Source organism: Antechinus flavipes, chromosome 6 (assembly GCF_016432865.1).
Source record: "Antechinus flavipes isolate AdamAnt ecotype Samford, QLD, Australia chromosome 6, AdamAnt_v2, whole genome shotgun sequence".
In the NCBI taxonomy this organism is placed as follows: domain Eukaryota; kingdom Metazoa; phylum Chordata; class Mammalia; order Dasyuromorphia; family Dasyuridae; genus Antechinus; species Antechinus flavipes.
This window is the reverse complement of record NC_067403.1, coordinates 227,043,360-227,068,709: the sequence shown is the minus strand read 5'-3', so window position 1 is coordinate 227,068,709 and position 25,350 is coordinate 227,043,360. Positions and strand designations below refer to the sequence as shown.

Sequence of the window (25,350 nt, the reverse complement as noted above, 5' to 3'; positions counted from 1 at the left end):
ACGCAAACCAATTCCTATATTGGCCAAGTCCAAAAATATGTCTCATTGCACATTTAGTCCATTGCAACTGTTCTATTGTATTGTAAGAAGTGACAAAGAGATGATTTTAGACAAACCTGGGAAGAACTATATGAACATCATGATGCAGAGTGAAGTAAACAGAGCAGGAAAATAATTTATAATATAGTAGCAACATGATAAAACAAACAATTTTGAAAGAGTTAAGAACTCTGATCAACTCAGTGATTAAGCATGATTCAAAAAAAAAAATAAAGTTCAATCATTTCCTCATTTTAGAGAGTGGAAACTGAGGCCCAGAGAAGCCAAAGTGACTTTCTTAAGACTATGTAGTTAGTTAGTAAGTAGCAGAGCCTGGTTTCTTCTGATTCCAGAGCTTTTCAATACATCATAAAAAGTAATTTATTTGTCTAAAAAAATCACCTATATTTTTTCGGTACATTCAGATGAAATAACTTTTGAAATCTCAATGCTACCTTCTGGGACTCCTAAAAGTGTAGTATACTTGATTAATAAAATTATCTCTTGGAGTGACCATTAATTAACATCTCTTTTCCTAAAGGAAGCTCTGGAGGGAGCTGTGTCTAAATTTTCTAAGCCAGAATAACGACATATTGTGAAGGGAAAGAAAGTGATACCAAAAAGAATTTATGTTGATTTCAGAAGAATGAACAAATCCATAATCTGATACAGTCACCAAGTATTTTGAAGAGTTTACTTTGTATAAGACACTGCTAATCATAAAATAAAGTTAATTTTGAAAGAGGAGGAAATGATGTAGTTGAAATGTTTAGCTTTTCTTTAAATTTCAAATGTGATGAAACAAATAATAAATAATGACTGTTAAATTTTTTTTTTAAAAAATGTCTCAATTTTAAAAACAGGAAAATCTTCAGCATCAAAAAGAAACATTAACAAAGCAGCATAAAGAAGCTATGGCACTTTTTAAAAAGCAGGTAATACAATAAGGAGAAAAAAGCCCTCTACTTTCAAAACTTAATCTACCTTTTTAAGAAGGTTTTATTTACTAAATACTCTGCATCTTCTCTAACAACAAAAGAAAAAAAATGGGTATAAATATCAATGGTGATAGTTTAGGTAGTTATAATAGATTGAAAATGACTAAGAATTAGGTAGCAAAATGAATTATACAAAGGTGTTATGGAATCATCTTTTCAAAATACCTAGGAGAAGTACTCCTCTGTCCTGAATGATTTAAGTAATTTGAAAACTTTTGCCTTTCATTCTAGGGGTTCTGGCAATCACTCTCACATTGCCTCTGTGCATATGCATAAAACAGAAAGCTGTAGCAGAATTTCGAGAGTGTTGAAAAGTTAGGGGTAGTTAATGAGGTGATAATGATAGTAAAGTTCAGGGGAGGTGATTACTACAAAGTGGACTCTCAATTGAGTAATTAGTAATAAAAAAGAATTATCAAGGAGGTGGATAACTATTTAAGAAAAGAGTTTTAAAGCACTGAGTGACTATAACCTTTAATTATTTGGGATTCCAGAGTTCTAGCTTCTGTGACTTTTCAAAAATTCTTTTTATCTCCTAATTATTTCTATAATTTTTCATCACAAGTTTTCATGGTGCAGTGGATAGAGTGCTGAGCTGGAGTCAGGAAGACTCATCTTTCTGAATTCTTAATGGCTTCAAAAACTTACTAGCTGTGTGATCCTAGGCAAGTCACTTAACTCTGTTTGCCTCAGTTTCCTCATCTGTAAAATGAGATAGAGAAGGAAGTGGCAAACCACCATCATTTACTTAATTGGGGTCAGGTAAAGTTGGACAAGACTGAAAAATGAAAACTCACAGTCTTAAGTTAATATACCCTGAAGAAAGAAGGATTCTCCTTGCAAAATTTCCCCTAAACTTATGTATTTGCTTCCTCTTTCTTTTATCCTAATCTTTATCTACAACAAAGATATTATATACACACATCTATATATTGAAATCCTTTTCATACACACATGCCTATGTGTGGGTATGTGTATAAAAGGGATATGGAGATATATTATTATATATTAAAATATACACACATGTATGTACATCACATGCACACATATACCTGCAAAGCTATACACACACACACACACACATATATATCTTAAATTTATGTGTATATACACACACACACACACACACACACACACACACACATATATATATATATCTTAAATTTCTACTTGGAAAGAATTTGGGGAGTTGTCTAGGGATACAAGAAAGGACTTCTTATTTAAGAATATGTCTTCCTAGAAGTGTATCAGGTAGAGATTCATTTAAATTTTTTTTGGTACCAAGTTTCTAGTTTAAAATGCCACTGCCTTTATGCCTTCAAGGTTAAATATATTAATCATATGCTGTGCATGAATTCCTTTATCCTCATAGCTTATCTTTCTTTCTTATTCCCAGCTGAGGTCAACCCTAATCAAGGGTTTTTTTTTTTTTTTTTTTTTTTTTTTGGACTTTGGGCTAATATAGGATGGTAGGGTTAGAAAGAACCTGGTTGGAATGCTATAGAGAAAAGCTTTGAGCTGACAGAAAGCAGCATAAAAATGCTGTAAAGCAGAGAAGCCTCTTGCTAGGAAAGTCACATAACCAAAGATTTCAGATTTGGAGGGTCCTAGAGGGGTTAAGGAGCCAGATCACACAAGGGTTAGAACTTAAATGTGGGCCTCACTCTCCCAGATCACTGGTAGGAAAAAGGGAAAATTTGGAAGAAAAAAAAAACCTTTACTTTTTAAGCTTTTCCATCTTCATCTTCATTTCATCTTTCTAGAATTCAATTTTCTTATTTGTAAATAAGATCACTAGACTGGAGTATAATTAAGGGGCCTTTGAGTTAGAAAATTCTATGATTTTATGAATATGATAAGCATTAAATAGAAATGTACATTTATTTTGTCGATTAGAACATAATATCTAATTGGAATGTTACTAATTTAAAAAAATTTTCATTGTTTATGAAGTTGCAAACAAGAATGTGTGCTCTGGAAGAAGAAAAGGTATTTATATTCATTCTTATTAGTAATTTACAATTTAATTGAGAATTAACTATGAAATGAAAAATATCAAATGATAGTTAACCAAATACTATTAATTAAATGTTAACTAAAAATATTCTATATTTATTATTGGGTGTTTTCTGTAATTACTCTTCCCATAAGATTTATATTTCTAAATATAATAGACTGATGCAAACTAATTTTGATATTAGCCTTATTTAAGAATAACTAGAAATGGAAGGGACATGACTCAGAAATGTGCTAGATAGATGGGGGCTTCTCACTTGGGATTAATTATTTTCTTTGTGATTATTCATTTTATATATTATAACCAATCTATTAATCAGTTGTTGAACACTCATTTTAGACTTTTTAGAATTTAGAGATCTTGTGATTTTTAGCACAAAGACCTTCTTTTAAAAAATACTCTTATTAAATGTGAATCAAAGCATAATATTTTCATCTTTTTTGGTTATTGTTTGTTTGCTTTTTTCCTTGTGTTTTCTTCCCCTTTTGATCTGATTTTTTTTTTTTGGCACAACATGATGAATATTAAAATATGTTTAGAAGAATTACACGTTTAACCTATATAGGATCGTTTGTTTTCATGGGAAGGGAGAGGAGAGGGAGAAAAATTTGGAACACAAGGTTTTGCAAGGGTGAATGCTGAAAACTATCTTTGTATGTATTTGGAAAAATAAAATGTTATTAAAAATACATATTTATAAAGTTCTTTGCAAAAAATAATTCTTCTCATAACTGTAAGGCATTTTAAATATACCTTATAAATGACTATTTTGGGGTCCCTGACACTAAGCCTACTTCTCTGATCTCTCGGTTGAGGTTCTCCTGGGTTCTTGAAGGCATTGCCCGGTGATGAGGAGCTCTGAGAGGTCTTTGGGTATAGTCGCTGGAGCAGATCGAGGCTTATTACTAATAGGCTAGCTACACAAACCATAAAGCAGGGACAAATGAAAAATTTAGTAGTTGGTACTCCAGGGTTGAGAATGTTGGGTGATAGCGGGTTTAGGTGGCAAAGCAAGCCGCAGCTTGTCCTGAAATTGTAGCGAATGGCTTGGCCACCAGATGGCGCTTTGGCAGCCTTTGAATTGTCCGTTCCTCTGTCCAGACCCCTTTGGCTATTGGGGACCCCCATTGACACTAAGCTGGTTTCTAGGTTCAATAAAGATTTATTGATATGGTCTGGACTGTTGCCCAAAGTAACTAAAAAACAGAAAATCTCTCTGCTCTCTACTTGTCGAGCCCTCAACTTGTGCATTGGATTTGCCACTCCTTTCCTTCCCTTTTCCTCAATCACAGCTCCCCAAGTCACAGATTTGGCAGTTGGCTCTTCATAGCCATGGGATTTATTAAGACTATCGGACAGCATAGAAACCCAAGCAAGCAGGAAAATAGAAGGCTCTCAGGTAGCAAGTTGCCGGATCTATAGAGCTTGAGTTGTTTTTCTCTCTCCTACCTTTTCTCTCAGCTCTGGGTTGGGGGCTCAAAGGGAAAAGATTAGATAAATTTTGGAACTCAAAGTAGACTTGTTCAGTTCGTATTCAGTAAACAGAGGAAGAAGAAAGGTTTACTATGCAGTTTTGTTTTGTCTCACTGATAGCTGTGTTCCTGGTAGCTGCCATTCTCATTCACGCCAGTGTGCACTTCCCTCCTTTGGGTTTCTTCTTGGTTACTGTCCCCCACCATAGTTCTTGACCCAGCTGCTTGAATTGCACTTGGATGCCGAGGCTAATTGCAGTTCTTGTTCCACTCGTCTGTCATTGTACTTCCAAGGCAGTGACAGGGGTTGTTTTAGTTACTGATAAGAAAAAAAATCAATATGGAATTTGTGTTGGCTCTCTCTCTTGTTTACCTATATAACCAAGAAAACCTAACTGGAAATCTCGCCAAAGGCCAAGGAATATGGATACTCTACAACTCTGGAAAATGTATAAATACACAGATTTCCTAGGTTAGTTGAGCCCCTAGAATCCTCAAACTCAGCTCTTTCTAGGAGGTCTCAGAAATTTCACTTGTGTAAAGGACAAAATCATATTGAAATTTTGATTAGAAATGAAACCAGTAGATCAAAGGAAGTTGAAGATAAATGAAAGAATAGATTAGAGTCTCCTTGGAGAGACTGAGTTTTTAAAGACAAGAAGAAACAATTTCATTGAACTTTTTTTCTATTAACAATAATTTTCAAGTTGGAAGCTTCATATAATCTCAGATTCTACATGTTTGAAACCCAGCTCTTTTTGTCTTTTCTTCCAAATCCACTTCTCTTCTGAACTTTCCTATTACTTTCAAAGGCACTCCTATCTTTCTGGTTACTCATTTCATAGTCTCAGAATCATCCTTGACTCCTTACTCTCACTTGGTCCATGTGTTAATCAATTTCCAAGTTGTGTATTTCAGTACTTGCAAAAGTCCTTCCATCTTTCCTCTTCTTTGCACTCACATAGCCATTGCTCTAATTAAGACCCTTATCACTTCTCACCTGAACTATTCATCACTGTGCCTCCAGTCTTTCTCTTCTCCAAATTATCTTTCCTACCTTTGTCACACTGATTTATGCAAAATCTTTTTCTAACCACCTCTCTCCTCTTTTTAGTATGTTATCTCTCCATTATCTCTAAGATCAAATATAAACACTTCTGTTTGGCTTTTAAAACTTTTCACAACTGTACTCTAATTTACTTTTCTACTCACCCTTATTGTACATTGCACTCCTTGACACTCATTGTGGTCTGGCCAAACTGGCCTTATTGATATTCTGCATATGTAGCAATTCATCTCCTAGGTCCATGCCTATATTGGCTGCTTCCATTGCTTTGAATATCTAGTTGCCTTTAAGATGTGGATCAATCACTACCTTCTACATGAAACCTTCCTTAATTCATTAGTATCTTCTCCCTATGCTTCACTCAAGTCACTCTACCTCCTTGCCTCATGGCTTTGTACCTTCCCCCTAAAATTATCCTCTGTTTTTAGATACAAGGCATGTGTATACAGACACACACACATATGCAGTGAAATAGTACAGGTGATAGAGTGCTAAGTCTAGAGTTGGGAAAACTTATCTTCTTGGATTCAAATCTGACTTCAAGCACCTGTGAGCTGTGTGACTCTGGGCAAGTCATTTCATCCTGTTTGCCTCATTTTTGTCATCTATAAAATGAACCAGAGAAAGAACTGGCCAAGAATTCTAAAATCTGCCAAGAAAACTTCAAATAGGGTCATGAAGCATTCTATATGAATGCAAATGTTGAAACATCTGAAGAACAATAAATTCTCCTGTCTTCATTGTATACTTCTTAAAGGCAGAGATAATTTCAATTTTGTTTTTGAATCCCTAATGCTAGCAGTGTCTGGCACAAAGTAGGCATTTAATAAATATTTATGATTGATTTATTGAAAATAAATTGCAGCTTATGCACCAACATTTATTGAAAATAATAAAAAATAAAGAAATCCTATTAAATCATCTAAACTAATGTATTAATGTTCAGAATTAAACAATGTACTTTGGTACTTAGTAACTTTAACAAAACAGTGATGATGCTTTTAGTTTTTATAGTAACCCCCAAACTTTAAAATATTTTAAAATTAAAAGGCATTAGAAGTACAAATAAATGTTTATTCTGTTAAATATTATGTTTTAAAGTAGGCCTTTGATTTTAAAGTTTTAAAGCTTTCTCTTTTTGTAATGATGTTTATATTTATACTTGAATATCAATTTTTTATTTAAAGGGACAACATCAACTTGCTTCAGAAATAAAAGAAAAAGAAATAGAAGGACTAAAAGAAACATTGAAAGGATTGCAGGTGAAGTAACTGTTAATTTCAGGCTTTTCCTCCTTATACTTTCCTGTTATTCACTTTCTGACTCCTTCCCCTTCAATGGCATTCCTGACGTGGTAGGGAGTGGAAAAGTGCTTGACCTCAAAATTGTGCCAGCCTCTTCCCTTATTGGGAAGTTCATTTTAAATTGATTTAACCTTCTGCCCCAAGTGGGATAGGAGTAGCCTCAGATGTATGCCATTTGTTCATTCTCCCACACCCACACACTATTAACCTGCTCTGATTCCAAACTGAGCAGGTTTATAGCACAAGGTACTGCTATGCTGCCTTCTCTGTCAGAGCAGGCTTTCTACTTTCCTTGGTGCATGGGGATGTTGTGCAGAGTTGAGTTCTTTTCTAAGTCCTGCAGGAGGCAGGCAGGGGAGGATACACTAAGTGAGATCTGTAAGGATTAATCTTCTCGGCTATTAGTTAATCAGGTTGTTACTGCAAGCATTCTTGGTGTCTTAGATTATGGACAAAACTGAAATTGTTTTATTTTTTGCAAATAATTCCTATTTTGTATAGGTTTGAGAGATTTTGAGAATCAGCAAAAATGTTTAATCTCCGTCTTGTTGGTCACAGAAATTTGAAATATCTTTCTTAAACATTTCTTCAGTATTGTATACAGCAAAATCTCAAGGAGCCTACAACCTAATGGGGGAGTGTTAAGGACCATGCCTAAGTTTGAAGGGGTGAGTCAGTTCTCCAAAAGCCCCCACAGCTGTGAATTATAACATAACATATAGAATATAATCACAGAGGATAAGGTAAATAGTATTTGGGAGTATGGACTGGGATAGAAAAGGCCCCTTGAAGAACATGAAATTAGAGTTGGTTTTTGAAGAAAACAAGGGAAATTAAGGGGTGGGGGAGGACATTCGAGGCACAGGCAAGAATCATTACAAGGACATACAGTAATAAGTGTGAGGCACATACAGTAAATTGGCTAGTGGAGCTAGATCATGGCATGCTTAGAGTGGAGTAGAGTTTAAGAAGACTAGATTCATTTGAGTATTTTGTTTTGTGCTTTGCCTCAATGTAATTATTTCATTAAAAGAAGAGTTAATTAATATCTGCTTTCTGTTAATTGTTCCTGAAAAGATTTAGCTTTGTTGAGATTCAGACCTGTAATCCCTGCTATAGCCTTCTCTGCTATAGGAAGGCTTGAGGTTGATGGATCACTTGAGTTTGGGAATTTTGAGCTATAGTGGATTAATAGGATTAGGGATCTACACTATCTCCATTATCAATATGGTGACTCTCTGGGAACTGAGGGTGCCAAAGGAGGAGTGACCTAGTCCAGATTAGAAGAGGAACATGTCAAATCTTCCATAACTATCATGGGTCCTATGAATACCTGCTTGGTAAGATAGGGAGAGGAGGAAAGAGGAATAAGAAAGGAGAAGCAAAAGCTTTGTGAATGGTCTTTAAATTAATTACATAATGAAATGAAATGATGTTTTATTTCTAAAGGATTAAGGTTTTTCATAGATATTGGTCAAACTTTATTTTCAGTTATATCTTATTTTACTATTGTCTAATGTGGAGAAATCATCATGGTATAAATATGATATTACTGATTTTTATGTTTTGTTTTGTTGAGTAAGTTAAAAATGTTTGACGGAGGATTGGGGGGAACATAATAGTTTTTTTTTTTTTTTTTAGCAGAAGCAGTTTTTAAAACCAGGGTAAATATAAAAAATTATAGAGATCAAGCATGCTTTAAATGAAGAGGTAGAAGAGGATATTCACAATACTCCTTTTATGGAGGTAGAAGCCATAGGTGGTGTATATTGCACAAGTTTTCAGACTTTTTCAATAAATTATCAGTTTTGTGTATTCTTTTCCTCTTTATTTTCTTTTGTCTTTGAAAACATACTATTGTAATATGGAATTGTTCTATGAAAGGTTATTGGGGAAAATTGTGATGATATAGAAAACTAAGACATTAATACAAAATTTTTTTAGAGGAAGAAAGTGTATAGGAAACTATAGCTGAAAGGATTTGAGAGCTTCCTCATTGGTCACTTTATAGAGGATATTACTGAGTGCCATAGAAATGATATGGCTTAATTCAGATCACACAGCTAGCAGAAAACAGGACAGGGGCTGTTCCAGGGTATCATGAACACTATTTTGAAAGTCCTCATTGAGGAAGTATTGAAGGCTTCAGAATCAAATTTTGATAAAGGTAGAGGAATATAGTAGTGAGATTAATCTGATAGTGATGCAGAAACTTTCTCCTCTATTTAATTATATTTAATAGTTGAAATTTTCAATTACAGGAGTAAGTTTGGAAAATCAAGTATGGATGCCTGAGTGTTAGCTCCCCTAACTAATAACTAATTTTTTGGTATAGTCACTTAAGTTCTCTCAGCCTCAGTTTCCTTATATATAATATGAAGGTGTTGGACAAAATTATCTCCAAGTTGTTCTTGTTAGACCTCCATGAATTTTATTTTGAACTATTTTAGCTGAATCAAAGGAAATTATGTGTACCAGAAACAAGAATTGAAAAAACCATAATTGACTATATTATTGACTAGATGGAAATGTTAATTTTTTAATAATTTGAAGCTATTTTCTAAAGAGATAGCTGTAATTAGAAAAACATTTATTATTATTATAGATGGTTTCAAAGGTTTGTTCTAATTTTCATTAAATATTATTGTTTTGCAGGGTCCAATAAGGTTCCATGCCTTAAGAAAAATTAAATTCCTTGATTCTCATTAAATCTTTTTCTTAAGTATTGAGTTTCCTCTCTTAACTATAGTACTAGTTGATAAAGGGAGCCTGTTTGTTAATATTGCTATTTATACTCTATTCTATTAACATTCCTTTTAAAATAAATTGGTTTCTTTGGCTGTCATTCTCTTTATGTTTAATTATCTGGTTAATGTAGAGAGTATTTTAAAAGCTAAAGAAATTCCTTCACATGGTTGACCTTCTGTGCAAGAGCTGTAAGGATTTGTTTTGCCTTGTTCAATCCATGACATAGTACAGGTGATGTATAGTGTACCTCATGGTCTGCTGAACATGATCCATGGATACCACAGAGCAATAAAAGTTCGAATTTTTCCCAAGTAAGAAAAAACTTAAAGAAAGGATCTGTTAAGGATCTGATTTATATTGTCAGAGTAAAAGAAATTACTAGACAAACCCCACACCCCTTATATGTGTATCACTTAGATCCTTCTGTATTATTTTTTTCTCCTCCCATTTTCTCTCTTGTCACAGGATCATCTTAACCCCCATTTCTTAACCTTCCCATCATCCACCCCACAAACCCTCAAACCCAACAACCCACAACCAAAACATTGAAGAAATTATTCATTACTTAATGGATACCTCGATAGAGTTCTCTCCACTAGCATCTAAACAGTGCTCTTAAGTATTTAACAAACACTACACTCTAGATAGTGAGTATTACATTGAGTGTGGTGCAATACTGACAACTTCCATTCAAATGACCCTGAGAAGTTTGCTAAATAAAACAGCATTAGAGTGGTAACCAAACTGTTGTTAGAACTGGGAGTAGTTTACCTAAATCCTGTAGTACAATCAGTGATTTATTGTCGCTAATAGTTGGGCAAGTCACACACACACACACACACACACACACACACACACAACACACACACACACACACGAGTTGGGATAAATAATAGCTAAAGTTCTTTCTAATTCTAAAGTTCCATGATTTTAGAAGGTAAATAGGAGATGAAATAGTTTGAGTGCTGCTATGCTTCAAACATTTATTAGCTGTGGGGCTCATTTACTTTCTGCCTCATTTTCCATTCCTATAAAATGGAGATAACAATAGTATTGCAGCATTGTTGTAAGGATAAAATGAAATAATATAAGTGAAGTGCTTAGAAAATCTTGAATGCTTTTATTTTAATATTGGCAAATTTCAAGTTAAATGAATAGATAAAAGTAGGGGATCTGAAATCAATCAATCAACATTTATTAAGCTTCTTCAATGTTATTGAAGAAAAAAAATATTGTCTACATTTTTGGTAAAAGCCTGCCAGAAAAATTTATTAATTAAACTGTTTTAATTTTAACATTTCTACTTAGAGAAAGAAGTCCTGATAGGCAGTGTTTCACTATGTCTTTAGAATTAGAGTAATTTAATTAATAATGTGACTTGATGAGGTCACCATGTGAGTATAGGGAGGAAGGGATCCACAGGGAAGAGCTTTGAGAGAGACCCACAGAAGAAGGCATGATATTGGTGGATGAACTGGCAAAGGAGACAGAGAAGAAATGGTTAGAAGGGGATAATAAAGAGAGAGCAATGCAAAAAAAAAATCCAGAGAAGAGAGACTATGTTAGACACTTGAAAATAGTTGAGAAGGGTGAAGATTGAGAAAAGACCATCTTATTTGGTAATTAGGAGATAATTAGTAATTTGGGTGAGCTAGGTGATACAGTGGATAGAGTCTAGGGCTACAGACAAAGAGATTTGAGCCAAAATCAAGCCTCAGACACTTGCTGGTAACTTTGGGTGAGTAACTTATTCCTGTCTGCTTCAGTTTCCTCAACTATAAAATGAGGATAATAACTACCTCCCCCTGGGGTTGTTGTATAAAGCACTTAATACAGAGCTAGGTACATAATGCGTTGCTTATTCCCATTCTCTCCATCCTCCTCTACATTTTTGTGAGAATAATTTCAACTAAGAATTGAGGTGAAACATTAGAGTGAAAAGGATTGAGAAGTGAGAGAAGAAACTGAGAATTCATCCTATATTACATAGTGGTGCCTCCTGTTGAAACCTAATGCCCTCTGTCAAAAAGAAAAAAGATAAACTATGTTTCAAATATGTCAACATGGAGTTTCTAGGGAATTTTTAAGTGTGAAAAATTCTAATATTTATAAGGAAATAAGGTATAATGAGAACAGTTCTTGAAAAAGGAGAGATTTCAGCATTGGTAAAGCAGGCTTGGCATTTCATAATGATAATTGTCTGAATTCTTTCCTTAGTTAAGGTTTTCGAATGTTAAGGATTTTTTTCCTTTGGGGAAATTTGGCCCCCTAAATACGAATTAGAAATTTATGGAAAGATAGACTTCATCTAACAGAAATTTATTTTATTAGACAAGACTAATGTAACATTCTATATCTTAAACTTGGATTTAAGAAGGAAGGAAGTATGAAAAAGGGAGTCCAGTTATAAGGGGTTTTAAAAGTCAAGTAAGTAGTAGAATTTTCATTTGACTCTAAAGATAATAGGGAACCTTTGGAATTTATTGGGTAGGGGAATCACCTGGTCAGACCTGTCTTTTTGGAAAATCACCTTAGCTGATGTGTGGAGGATGGTTTGTAGTTGGGAGAGAATGATTCAAGGTAAAGAAATTGCTCAGTGTCATGAAAATAGTAAAGGATAGTGAAAATGAGACACTGAACAGGGCAGCTTCTGTAAAATACATGTCAAGGTTTTAGTGGACTAGCAGTTCTTTTGGTTTCCATGCTATGACATGGAAGCTGAAAACATTGATGAAAACTTAGAATGCCTTCAGAAGAAAAGGAATGTTAGCAATACCTATTGTACCTTACCAGACCTCTTCTGTAGGATCATATTTAGTTCCAGGTGTCACATTTTAGTAAGGCATCAGCAAACCAGGGTGCGATCAAATAATGGTGACTAATAGGATGAGAGATCTGGAGCCCATAGAACCCAAAGATCAGTGGGAAGAACTGGAAGACTTACTGGAAATAGGTTATTGGTCTTCAAGCATTTGAAATGCTGACATTAAGACATATATAAGACAGAAGGAAGAGCAGTGTATAGAAAGTTTCACAGGGGAAGATAAAGATGTGCTCTAAGAAGAAAGTTTCTAAGAATTAGGATCCTAGTAATGGTTGTCTTAGAAATTAGTGGGTTCCTCAAACTGAAAGGTCCCAAATAGTCTTTGACTACGAGTCAGACATGTTGCAGAAGAGTTTTTTTGGTTCAGTTGCAGATTATAGAGGGCCCTGAGATTCTGTAATTCTGTGATCACATCTTGCCATAAAATGAGTAATATCTGTAAAAGAAAGTCAATATTTGAGATTGAATTTTACATATGATGTGAAAATTGGTACCTGCCGAGTTTTGTTCTTATGATGGGGAGGTGCTTATCACAAATTGCAAAAAATTGTATAGTTGAGAGACATTCTTATGCCTGATACTTCAAAGATCTTTGATTTCAAAGCTATGAGAAATTGTAACTCATCTCTAATTTAGTAGAAAAATCATAGAGAATTGCCTGACATTCAGAAATTAAAGACTCACAGGCACATAGCTGATAAATAACTTCCAGAAATAGAATTTAAACTTAGCCCTTCTTGATTTCAAGGACAGCATTCAGTTCACTTAAGTCATAGTGCCTTTCAAAATGTCAATAGTATGCCTGCAGAAATATTTTTATGCATCCTATGAAGTAAATATTCTTTTAAAAAACCAAACTTGAATGTAATACCTAGGTGTGCCTATAACAAGATATGAAGATGTGGATAAAAATAACTTTTGATATTAGCTTTCATTTTACATATTTTAGAGGTTTTTTTGTTACTTTTTAGGGTAGTGTAGGATTTAGCAGTAATTATTGTCAGTTGGGAAGAGCTTCAAATTAGATTTAAAATTTGAAAGATGCTCTGGAAAAGTTGTTCTGGTTTGGGAGCTAGATTTTGATGAAACCTGGTTATGAATTCTTAGGCAAAATGTACACTGAAGAGAAAATGATGGTGTCCAAATAAGAATGTGGATTTATTCTGGATCTGGATCTTGGAGTAGTGAATTAGGGATCAGAATGGTAGCCTCTCTAGTCTGAGCTGCTCTTCCATTATTTTCTCTTTCCTCTCAATCACCTCTGCTCCTATAGTTTGCTATTATTTTTTCTATTCCATTTAAATACCCTCTGACCACATGTTCTCTATTCTCAAAAATGGAGATAGTTTATCAGCTAGCTAGCTTGTAGTGTTAGCCAGAGAAATGTGCCTCTCCAACAGCATAGGAAATATCAGTCACATTCTTACTTGAATGTTTGCTTTCTAAAAAATAAATGTCATATGGAAAATGAGAGCCATAGTTTGCAAAAATGAAGTTTTCATATCAGAAGGAATTTGTAAAAAGTAACTAATGTAAAAATATTTTTCTTATTTTTCAAGGTTTCAAAATATTCTTTACAGAAGAAAGTAAATGAAATGGTAAGGAAGTTATAACATTGTCCATTATTTCTATTGTGGTATTAAGGAACAGTTAATATTTCTTTTTATTAGTGTAAAATTGAGAGTTTAATACTCATAAAGTAGTTGACATTTATAAATTAGTGTCATTTTAAAGGTTGAATTCATTTAAAATATCATTCCAGAAATTATTTTCTAAATTTATTTTGACATTTACCTTGTTAAAAATTGATTTTTGAATAGCTATCAAATTACTGATAAAAAGTAACATTTAAAAAACCACTTCTTTTAATGCACTTAATATTGAGTATATATACAAACCTATATTTTAAAAAATGTTACAGCCCTCAATTTTTAAAAAGATCCTTCATTTTTAAATAATGGTTTAATTAGATAATAGTTTAGCTTTAGAGTATCTCAATGTGAAGCTGCATCTGAAAGTCAAAATTAGGAAAAGACTTTCATTATTTATCAGCTGAGGGCTTACTGTATAACCAACATACTACTATGTAGTAAAAAATTAACATTTTCACATGAAAAAATAAGATTTTTGAGGAATATTTTGTTCATTCTCCCCTAATAATTACATATGGTAGTATGCCTTCTGAAAACTATATTTTTTTCCCTCTAATACAGTACTCCCTTTCCAATTCCATCTGCACAGAGCTTCTTTGCAGAAGCTTATCTTATCCAAGTCCGATTAGAGAATGGGAGGATAGCAAAATTTGTTATTGAGTTAAATTTAGGTTTGGTATTAGGGAAGAGCTGGAAACATGAGAGGATGATTTCTTATGACATTAAATACAAAGCTGTACAAAGTAACTGTTGTGCCTCTTGGAAACCTATTTTTGCTGTATTGGGAAATAAAAGAGAGCTGTATAAAGATTGCTAAGCTTGATTGAATAAAAGCTGTGAAAATTCTGCTGCTGTTCAACTGGAAAGAATAAAGATAATATTGTCAGACTATTATAAACTGTGATTTTAATTAAGAAGCCGAAAAACTAGAGTCCGGTTTAGCTTTAAGTACCATGACATTTGTACTGAAAGTCATCTTCAACGCTACAGTGGTTTTACACAAAATATGGTGAAATTGAATAATATGTCCTTTGACCTGGGAGATAAGGCTACAAGTTAAAGATCAAAGGCAACATAAAATGTGTTTTGTCTTATTTCACTTTTAAATTTTATTAAACAAATATATATAATTTAAAGGATGTTGAAACATTAAAAAAATCTACATAGATTTGTGTCACTTTTAGATTGCCTTTTTTATGAATTACAAACTCTTAGAAGGAACTTATTGGAATAATAGTTAAGGTATAATTGCATCGTTTTAACCTAAAAGAGTAAAGCAAAATATAAATTGCTAATTGAAAAATAAATGTTAAATGTATATTTCATTTTTATTTTATAGCCACTCAGAACTGTAAATTTCTTAGATAATTGTTTAAAACATTTGAAATCACTTTTAAAATTATTCTTATATTCTATAACTTAAAATTTTTTATCTTTTTTTGTTGTTGAATGATTCCATGATTCCATATGTTATAGGGAGCTCTCTCTGCCAAAGCATTTTAATACCTGTGCTATACTTTATGGTATTAGAGAGTTGCCTGAGTAGTTACTAAGAGGTTAAATGACTTTCCCAGGGTCACACAGTCAGTGTCAGAGGCAGGACTTGAACCCTCTTTTATCTGTTTATGATGCAATCCCAAAATGCTCTACAGAATTCATTCCCATTTTCCAATGCTATGGTAAGCTCAGATGACTAAGACATTAACTGGAAATAAAATGCTTACCCATGACCAGTAAATCAACTTTTCAAGGCGCTAGTATATAAAATATAATTTGGTGCTCTGAAAGAAGTAATTTTGAAAATCATACCCTGGAGCTTTTCTCCCTGTATTTATCTCTTATGGATAAACATTTAACTTCTAGTGAATTTCTAAATCTTCTGGGGGTACCATTCAACCAAGTTGTAAATAACTGAATAACCTAAAAGAGAATATTGAAACTATCACAGCCATTAACCTAAAATGCTCCCCCACCCCCACTAAGAATAATTCCTTCTCAAGAAAAAAATTCATTACAATCACTATTTTAAAAATAACCAATGGTACAAACTGTAGTGTGACAAAAGAATGGCTATTTATAATCTAAGTGACTGACTTAAAGTTACCAAAGGTAAAATCTTAAATATTGATCAGTGATTACTCTATTTGGGGACTATTATATCATTAGTCATCTAATAGAGTTTAATAAGGGGAATGAAAACTTACTAAATCAGTTACAGGACCTGAAATGATGTCATTCTATGATCATTTCAAGGAACTGGGAATGTTCAATCATCATAAGATAAAACTTAGCTGTAGTGGGAATAGGTGAAGCACTGACAATTAGAATATGGATTAGATTTATTTTATAATATGTGAAAATTATGGATTGGCAAATTTTGGAGCAGTGCCAATATTAGAGATAAGAAGAGCTGGGTTCAAGCCTCACTCTAACACATACAGGCCATGTGACCATGTTATAACTACCTTCTCTTGCCTCCCCAGGTATCTCTCTAAGACTTCATAGCTGTTGTCATCAAGTAGAAGTGTTCCTTCCTCATTTTTTCTGTGATTATATGTCTATTTATTTCCAAAGAAAATGAATGTTGTCTGGATTTAGAGAAAACAATTATTTTCCTTAAAATTAATTTAATTAAATTTTGATATTGAAGCATTTAATTAAAAGAATCAGTGAAATAGCCACACACTTTTACATAGTATTTATTAAATTAAATTATTAAATATTAACAGCTTTTTTGTTTTTATAAACAAATAAAATATATAGATTTCATATAGATTTTTTGCCTTTATGTACAATTAAGTTGTCATTACAATTTAGAATTTGCTTGATAATCATGACTCAAAGGTTAAAAAGAATGGATAAAAAATTAGAAAAATTTTCTAGAAATTTTTAGAAAAATTAGAAAAAACATGGCAATGAGATTAAGCAAAGAAATTTGTACAACAGCTTGAAAAAAAGGAAATGAGAGTTCAAATATTAATTCTGAATTTTTATCTTGACTTCCAAAAAATTAGTGACAATAGAATTCTGTTAAGGGAAATTTTCTTTGAGCTTTGAATATCTTTGAATCAGGTGAGAAGGTGTACAGGTTATATTTAACTGGCAGATACACTTCTGAAGATTTGTTTGTAAAGTTGATTTTTATAAATCTTTTTGTTAAGTCCTACTCTGATAAATTGTTCTTATAGAATTGACCTTGGGTTCTCAAAGGCAATGCTAGGGACTCCCCCTTGTCACAGATTTCTTTATGTGTTCTTCCTGACAACTAAATTAATAATAACTAGCATTTATGTAAAGTCTTCAAGTTTATAATGTGTTTTCCTCACAATAACAGTGTGAAGGTATTAAATAATAATGCTTGACATAGATAGTATTACCTCCATTTTAAGATGCTTACAAAAATTGTCATTTAATTACTATCAAATATTAAGAGGCAGGGTTTGAACCCAGGTCTCTTCCACTCAGATTTACCAGCTGTTTGTAATTGTTTGTTGTTTGCGTACAGTATTTATGATGGGATACAACACGAACAAGACATGCTCTCAACTTATAGACTAGTAGGAAGATTTAAGACAAATAAGCAAGTAAATTAAGTTTGAATACAAAATATAATATGGCAAGTTATAAAAGGGATGCAAAGTAATTATAGGAATTTAGAGAAAAGAGAAGTTGTGTAATTCACAGTATCAAAGAATTTGGCTTCTTAAAAGAAAGGCATTTGAACAGGGCCCTGAAGAATGGTTAGGATTTTTTTTTTTGGGGGGGGGAGAGGGAGATTACATATGGAAATGGAGACAAGTCCAGTTTGTTTGAAATAGAGGGATATAATGATAAATAAGGAAAGAAAATGTAAACTGGGATATGCAGAATCCTGAATGCCCAATTTAAAAAAGTGACTAGAGTGGCCAACCATTTTAAATAGGGGAATAACATACTGTTTTCTGTATGAAACGATTCTGTTTTCAGAAGGACCATCTGATGGTGATGCCTAGATATGGCTTAGAGTGAGGAAATACTGGAGGCCAGGAGAATAGAGGATTGCAGAAGTCTAGGAGAGACAATGAAAAACTGGGTTTAAGGTGTAACCGTGGACAGATGATATTTCCCATCAGCTATTCTGTTTGGTTGTAACTTGCAAAAATCATGCCCCCTTATTGGATATTCTCTGGTGGTCTCTCTTGGATTATTTTCCCCCATTGAATTATATGTTTCTTAAGGACTGTAAATAGTTTTTCTTTTCTTATTTGTAAACCCAGGGCTTAGCTTAGTGCTTGTACCTAATAGATACTTGATAAATGTTTATGACTGTTTTATAGTATTTATTGAAACTGTTCAAGAATTTAATTGTTTTAAGCCTAATTTTTTTGTACTAGAAAGGAGAATTAAGATGTTTAAATGATTAATCAAAATATTGCTTTCTTTCTGTTCTTCATTTGCCTATTGATCTTGAATAAAAAATTGGATACCAGAGAGATATAGCCCCCAATGTGGATTTCTTATGAGAATAACAAAATTACCCCCAAACCAAGTGAATATAGATTTAGAAATATAATAAAACCTAAACATTTCCATACATGATTTTGAGGAATCAATAATTCATATCTGCTGGAATTTTTTGCCATAGTTGTTATAAAATGATTCATTTGCTTAATATAATGTACTGAAATTGAATGTTACTATATTAAATTTGAAGTTTAATATTATTGTTTAAAATAGGAACAAAAACTCCAGTTAAACCTCTTGGCTAAAGAAGATCATCATAAGCAATTGAATGAAATAGAGAAATATTATGCTACAATCACATGCCAATTTACAATGGTAAAAGAAAGTCATGAAAAATTAGAACAGAATGGTAAGTGTTATACTTTAAACATTTTATATAATAATTCAATGAAGAACATTTAAACTGCTTTAAATGAGATGATTAAAATGGCATTTATTGTAGTTTTCAATAAACAAGGTAGTTTGAATATTTTTAAAATTCTCTCCAGATAATAATCATGTTAGCTTTGGTTTAATTTTTATTTTATCTGAGCAGATGATTGTACAATAATAATAATATGGCATATTTAAAATATAATATTTTTTCTAAATATTTTTATCTATTTGCAGTACATGAAGCAATCCAGTTAAATAAGAGACTGTCAACAGTAAATAAAAAACTAGAATCTGAAGTACATAGTTTAAAACAGGTAGGAGCCATAGACTTGACAGCATTATGCGAGATTATTTTCTGTTTGTTTTGCAAGGCAATTGTGGTTAAGTGACTTGTCCAAAGTCACACAACTAGTAAATGTTATGTGTTTGAGATTGGATTTGAATTCAAATTCTCCTGATTTCAGGGCCAATGCTCTATCCACTACATCATCTAGATGGTGAGATTATTTGGTAAGATTGAACGTGTGTTATAATAGAGAGCCAAAAGGCCTGGATTTACCATGACACTGAACAAGTTGGCTAATCTCTCATTTCTCCAGGCAATTTTATTAGACTATCAGTGCACAATAATTGGCACAGAGAATTTCCTGATGGACTTTTTTATGCCAATGAAATCACAGGTCTGATCCTCCCCTAGTCTTGTAGGATAATGGCTGAAAATTGCTACATATTTGATCATAGGGCTGCCAAAAAAAAATGTGCTCTTTGGTATAGTAATATGAACTTTAAGTTGCATAATTTCCAAACTGAGTCACATTCTCTCTCCTTCTTTGTGACCGATGGCATAAATTTTGAAGATGGCTTTAAAGAGCCAACAGGATCTTTGACATTTGGTTATTTGCAGCTTTAATAAGCTGAAACAAATTAGATATCCACAGATAAAATGACAACTATGGCCTAATTTCTCTATAGTTCTAATAGCATTGATTATATTATGTTATGGTGGAATCATCACTGAAATCCTAGTGGAAAAAACCTTAAGTTTAGAGTCAGGAGTCTGGGATTTTTTTTTTTTTTTTAACTCTGTTCATACTGGGAGTTTGGCCTTAAGGAAATCTCAGTCCCTCAGTGTTATCATTTATTAAGTGGGCATGTTATTTTCCTATTTACCTATATGTAGAGTCATTGTGAATATGGAATAAAAAAGGCAGTTTTTTCACTTTTAGTGAAAAGAGAGGTATGCTGGCTGTCAAGGAAGTTAGGCCCTAGTCTTGGCTCATCCATTAAATAGTTATGGGACTTGGGGTTATTTCATGTGCTTTGACCTCAGTTTTCTCTGTTATAAGATGAAGGGACCTTTGGGAGTCTATGAACTTGGATGGGAAAAATAGTACATCTTTATTTTCCCTAACTTCTAATGGATATTTATCATTTCCTTCAATTATAAATTTAAAAAAAATCTGATAAAGGGAGCAGATTTCTACAGAGGTCCATGCCTGAATAAAGATTAAGAATTCTGGAACTTAGATTCTCTAACATTCTACTATTCCAAGTAAAAACACTTTGAAAATTAAAGTAAAACATCATTTAAATGTAAAGTTTCATTCAGTTTGTAAACCAGATAACTCAGTAGTGCAGGTGGATAGAGTGGCTGACTTGGAGTTAGTGTAAACTGAGTTTGAACCCTACCTCAGATACCAGTTAGCTGTAGGGTCTTGCACAATTAATTTCTTTCAAAGATTTAGCTTCTTTAAATGAAAAAATGGGAGTAATAATGGCCCCTGCTTCACTGGATTGTTATGAGGATCAAAGGAGATGTTTAAGTTCTTTGCAAACCTTAAATCCATGTAATGGTAGCTATTATTATTATTATTACTATTTTGCTGAGGCAATTGGGGTTAAGTGACTTGCCCAGGGTCACACAGTCAGGAAAGTGTTAAGTGTCTGAACCAGATTTGAACTCAGGTCATCCTGACTTCAGGACTGGTGCTGTATCCATCTAGCTGCCCCTCTTATTATTATTATTAAAATACAGTCTTGCCAGAATGTGGACGCTTAGAGTCCAATTAGTGGTCAAGAATCTCTGTTATAACATTAAGAAAATCAATAAGTGAATCAGGAGTTATTTATTAGCCACTTAATGTATGTTCATGTATGTAACATCTGAACAATGTTAAACACAATATTAAATGTTGAGAATACAAAGGAAAAAGCAAAAACAGTCTCAACCCTTAAAGAGTTTGCATTCTAATGGAGGAGACAATATTGAACTAACTCTTGAAATAAGCAAGGGAAAATGGTCAACCAGCCTTTGCATTAAAACCTTGATCAGTAAACATTTATTAAGCACCTGTTACATGTCAGGCACCATGTTAAGCAGTGGAGATATGAAAAGACGCAAAAAGCAGCCCATGTCCTGAAGGAGCTTACAGTCTAATGGGGGAGACAACAAGCAAATAGGTATTTACAAACAAGTTATATATAGGAAAGATAGAACATCATTAACAAAGGGAAGATATTAGAACAAAGAGGAATTGGAAAAGGCTTCCTGTAGAAGGTGGGTTTTAGTGGGGACCTAAAGTTAGCCAAGAAAACCAGTAATTGGAGATGAGGAGAACATTCCAGGAATGAGGGAAATCCAGGGGAAATGCTCAGAGCTGAGAGATGGAGTGTCTTGCTTGTGGACCACCAGGATAATAGTGTTTCTAGACTGAAGTATACGAGTTGGGGAATAAGATAGAAGAAGAATGGAAAAGTAGAAGGATGCTAAGTTTTAAATAACTTGGGATTCTAAACAGTATCTCCAGTAATAGGGAACATACCTCACTTCCCCAAGTAATTCATTGTATTTTTGAACATCTCTAACACAATTGCCATTCTGCTGCATTCCACTGTTACTAGTTTTGTCCTCTGGGGCAAAGAGAATAGTTTAATTCCTTTTCATATGAAAAATGTTTTGCTACTTGAATACAACTATGATGTATTCCCTAAACCTTATATTTGTATTCAATAAAATCTATCCCATCAGGGCTCTTTCTGGAATTTAGAATTGGAAGGCTGTCTAGTCTGATTCATACCTGAAAAAGAATCTCATTAGATAGACTGTTGGCTGGAACCCACCACTTCTCTTCACAGAATTGACCAATTTTGGCCTTTTCAGCATCAATAGTTGGAGCATAGACTTTTGTTACTATGATGTTATATGGTTTGTCATGGATTCAAATAGATCTCATTTGGTCATTTTTGAGATTATACCCCAATACTGCTGTTCTCACTTTTGTACTGATTATGAGTGCTGCTCCATTTCTTTTAAGGGATTCTTGTCCACATTTTTGTCTATGTGGTGAGCATTTGGATTAAATTAATCCATTCCTACCCATTTCAATTCACAATTCAAGATGGTGATGTTTAATCTTTCCATCTCCTATTCCAGCTTACCTTGGTTCATAGATTTTAAATTCTATGTCCTATATAATATTGATTTTTATAGCACTGGACTTTCCTTTTATCACCAAATGCATTTGCAGCTGAGTTTCCTTTTGGCTTTGGCCCAGATATTTCATCAATACTGGAGCCCCTTGCAATTGTCCTCTGTTTTTCCCCAGTATTGTACTAAACATTTGACCTGAGAATGTCATCTTTCAAAGTTATCTCTTATCTCTTCAGTAGTATCCATGGGATTTTGCATGAATAACAGGCAAGTTTGATCTTGAAGTACAAAATGAAGCAGGGTACAGACTAATAGTTTTGTCAATGTAACTTGCAGGTCATAAAAAAACTTTTTTTCCCCCAACAACCTAAATGGTGGATATCATCATATAGTCAAATGGATATCTACACATGAATATCACCACATGGTCAATGTAGTAATAAAATGGTCATGTGCTTTGCAGTCCAAGATGGAGAAGCTCTATATAATCAGTTAAAATAAGACCTGGAGCTGAATAGTATCTCAGAACTCATGAACTTTAAATTGCAAAATTCAGATTTAAATTGATGAAAGTAGGGAAAACCATCAGATGACAAAGGAAGGTCTAAACATTTCTTATGAATACAAAGTGGAGGTGATGAATAGATTTAAGGGATTAGAATATAGAGTGCCTGAAGAACTAGGGACAGAGGTTCACAATATTGTATAGGAAACAGCAAAAAAAAAAAAAAAAAAAAAAAAATCCAAAGAAAAAGAAGAGCAAGAAGGCAAAAATAGTTGTGTGATGAGGCTTTACAAATAACTGAGGAAAGAAGGAAAGGGAAAGAAGAAAGGAAAAGCCCAACTGAATGCAGAATTCCAGAGAATAACAAGGAAAAATAAGATTTCCTTAAATGAGCAATGAAAAGAAATAAAAGAAAACAATAGAATGTAAAAGACAAAAGAGCTCTCCAAGAAAATTGGAGATATCAAAGGAAAGTTTCATGCAAATGTGGGAATGATAAAAGATGATAGCAATTTAATGGAAGCAGAAGAGATTAAGAAGAGGTGATAAGGATACACAACAGAACTATATTAGAAGATCTTAACATGATAGTTATGGTTATTGATGCAGAGCCAGACATCCTGGAGAATGAAGTCAAGGGAGTTTTAGGAACCATTGTTAACAATAAGAAAGGTAGAAGTGTGTGGTTTAGAAATGGTGAGGGGTCACCATTTAATAAAAAAGCTGGAGAGATCTCTAGAAGCAAAGCAAAATTATGTTTAATAAACGAGAAGGTCGTCCCTCCATTGAGCAGACAATCTGAAGGGTGGAAGCACCTTCTGGGGCAGGGTTAACACTTTTAATCCCTAACGCAAATACCCCCTCCCACCACTGACCCTTATCCCCATTGGCTGAGGATCTTACATTCTAAACGCTGGAACTATCCAAGAAATTAAACTTGACCAATAAGTACATAGTTGCCCATATTTGACTGAAACAGGGAGAAACTGATGTCATAGAGGATAGCAGGAAGGGGATTTAGATATGACCAATCTTCAAATCCTTCAGACCTACTCAAACTCTGAAGTAGATGAAACCTTATTCGATTTTCACAACTGTCTTGAAAGATCTCACCTCATGTCATTCAGTAGTGATAGAAGTCCAGATTTAAAAACCCTATTTAAAACCTTAAAAGATGATACTATAAAAGTGCTTCACTTAATATACCAGAAAATTTGGAAAATACAACCATGGCCACTGGATTAGAAAACATTACTTTATGTCCCAATACTAGAGAAGGACAATGTCAAGCAATTCTCAGATTACTGGAAATTACACTCATATTACATGCCAGGCAAGATTATGCTTAAAATTCTGCAATCTAGGATCCAGCAATATGTGAACTGAGAATTACCAGAAAAGAGGCCAGTTTTCAGAGAGGCAGAGGAACTAGAGACTAAATTGCTAATATTTGCTGGATTGTGGAGGAAGCAAGGGAATTACAGAAAACAACAACAACAACAACAACAACAGCATATTTTTGCATTGATTATACCAAAATCTTTGGCTGTCTGGATCACAACAAATGTGACAATTCTTCATGAGATGAGAGTAGTAGATGATCTTAACTTGTCTTCTGCGGTACTTGCATGCAAGCCAAGAAGCAACAGTTAGAACTGAACATGGAATAACGGATTTGTTTAAGATTGGAAAAGGAGCACAATAAGACTGTATATTGTCACTTTATTTGTTATAGGCAGAGTACATCATATGAAGTTATCAAGATAAATCAAAAGTTGGAATTAAGATTGTCAGGAGAAATATCAATAATAACAATTGTAAGGTTGGAGAAGACTTTTGAGAGTCCTTAGGTCAGCAAGGAGATCGAATCAGTCAATAATTTAAAAAAAATTAATTCAGACTATAACTGAAGCTTAAATTCTTTAACCACATAATGAGAAGACTCACTGGAAAAGATAGTGATACTGAAAAATATTGAAGGCAAAAGGAGAAGGGGATGGCAGAGGATGAGATGGATAGATAGTGTCATGGAAACAATGAATAGGAGTTTGAATGGACTTTGAGAGCAAGAAAAGAATTGAAGGGACTGGTGTGCTATAGTTCATGGGATAGTGAAGAATCAGATATCACTGAATGACTGAAACTCCTTCTGTCAATGTCCTTTTCCCCCTTTTACTTAGTTTCCTCCCCTCCTCTTTCCCTGTTGGGTAAGTTAGATTTCAATATTCATTTGATTGGCTATATTATTTCTCTTTGAGTCAATATCAATGGGAGTAAGGTTCAAGTGATGCTTCTTGTCCACTCTCTCATCTTCCCTCCATTGTAATAAGTCTTTTCCTACCCTTCACAGGAAATAACTTACCCCATTCTACTTCTCTTTCCTTCTGCACTCAGTATACATACTCTTCTTTTTTAAT

The 25,350-nt window shown here is 33.5% G+C and overlaps 1 protein-coding gene across 2 annotated transcripts in view; it reads left to right on the top strand.

The window, feature by feature from the left end:
- The window catches only part of CCDC73 (coiled-coil domain containing 73), a 108,557-nt gene that overhangs the window by 32,072 nt on the left and 51,135 nt on the right, over nt 1–25,350 (top strand). For both annotated transcript variants that reach the window (XM_051966962.1, XM_051966961.1), the window contains exons 3-8: nt 903–974; nt 2,991–3,026; nt 6,780–6,854; nt 14,028–14,066; nt 18,837–18,972; nt 19,233–19,312. In XM_051966962.1, the coding sequence (XP_051822922.1) occupies nt 903–974; nt 2,991–3,026; nt 6,780–6,854; nt 14,028–14,066; nt 18,837–18,972; nt 19,233–19,312 (438 nt within the window). The remainder of the gene's footprint in view (nt 1–902; nt 975–2,990; nt 3,027–6,779; nt 6,855–14,027; nt 14,067–18,836; nt 18,973–19,232; nt 19,313–25,350) is intronic.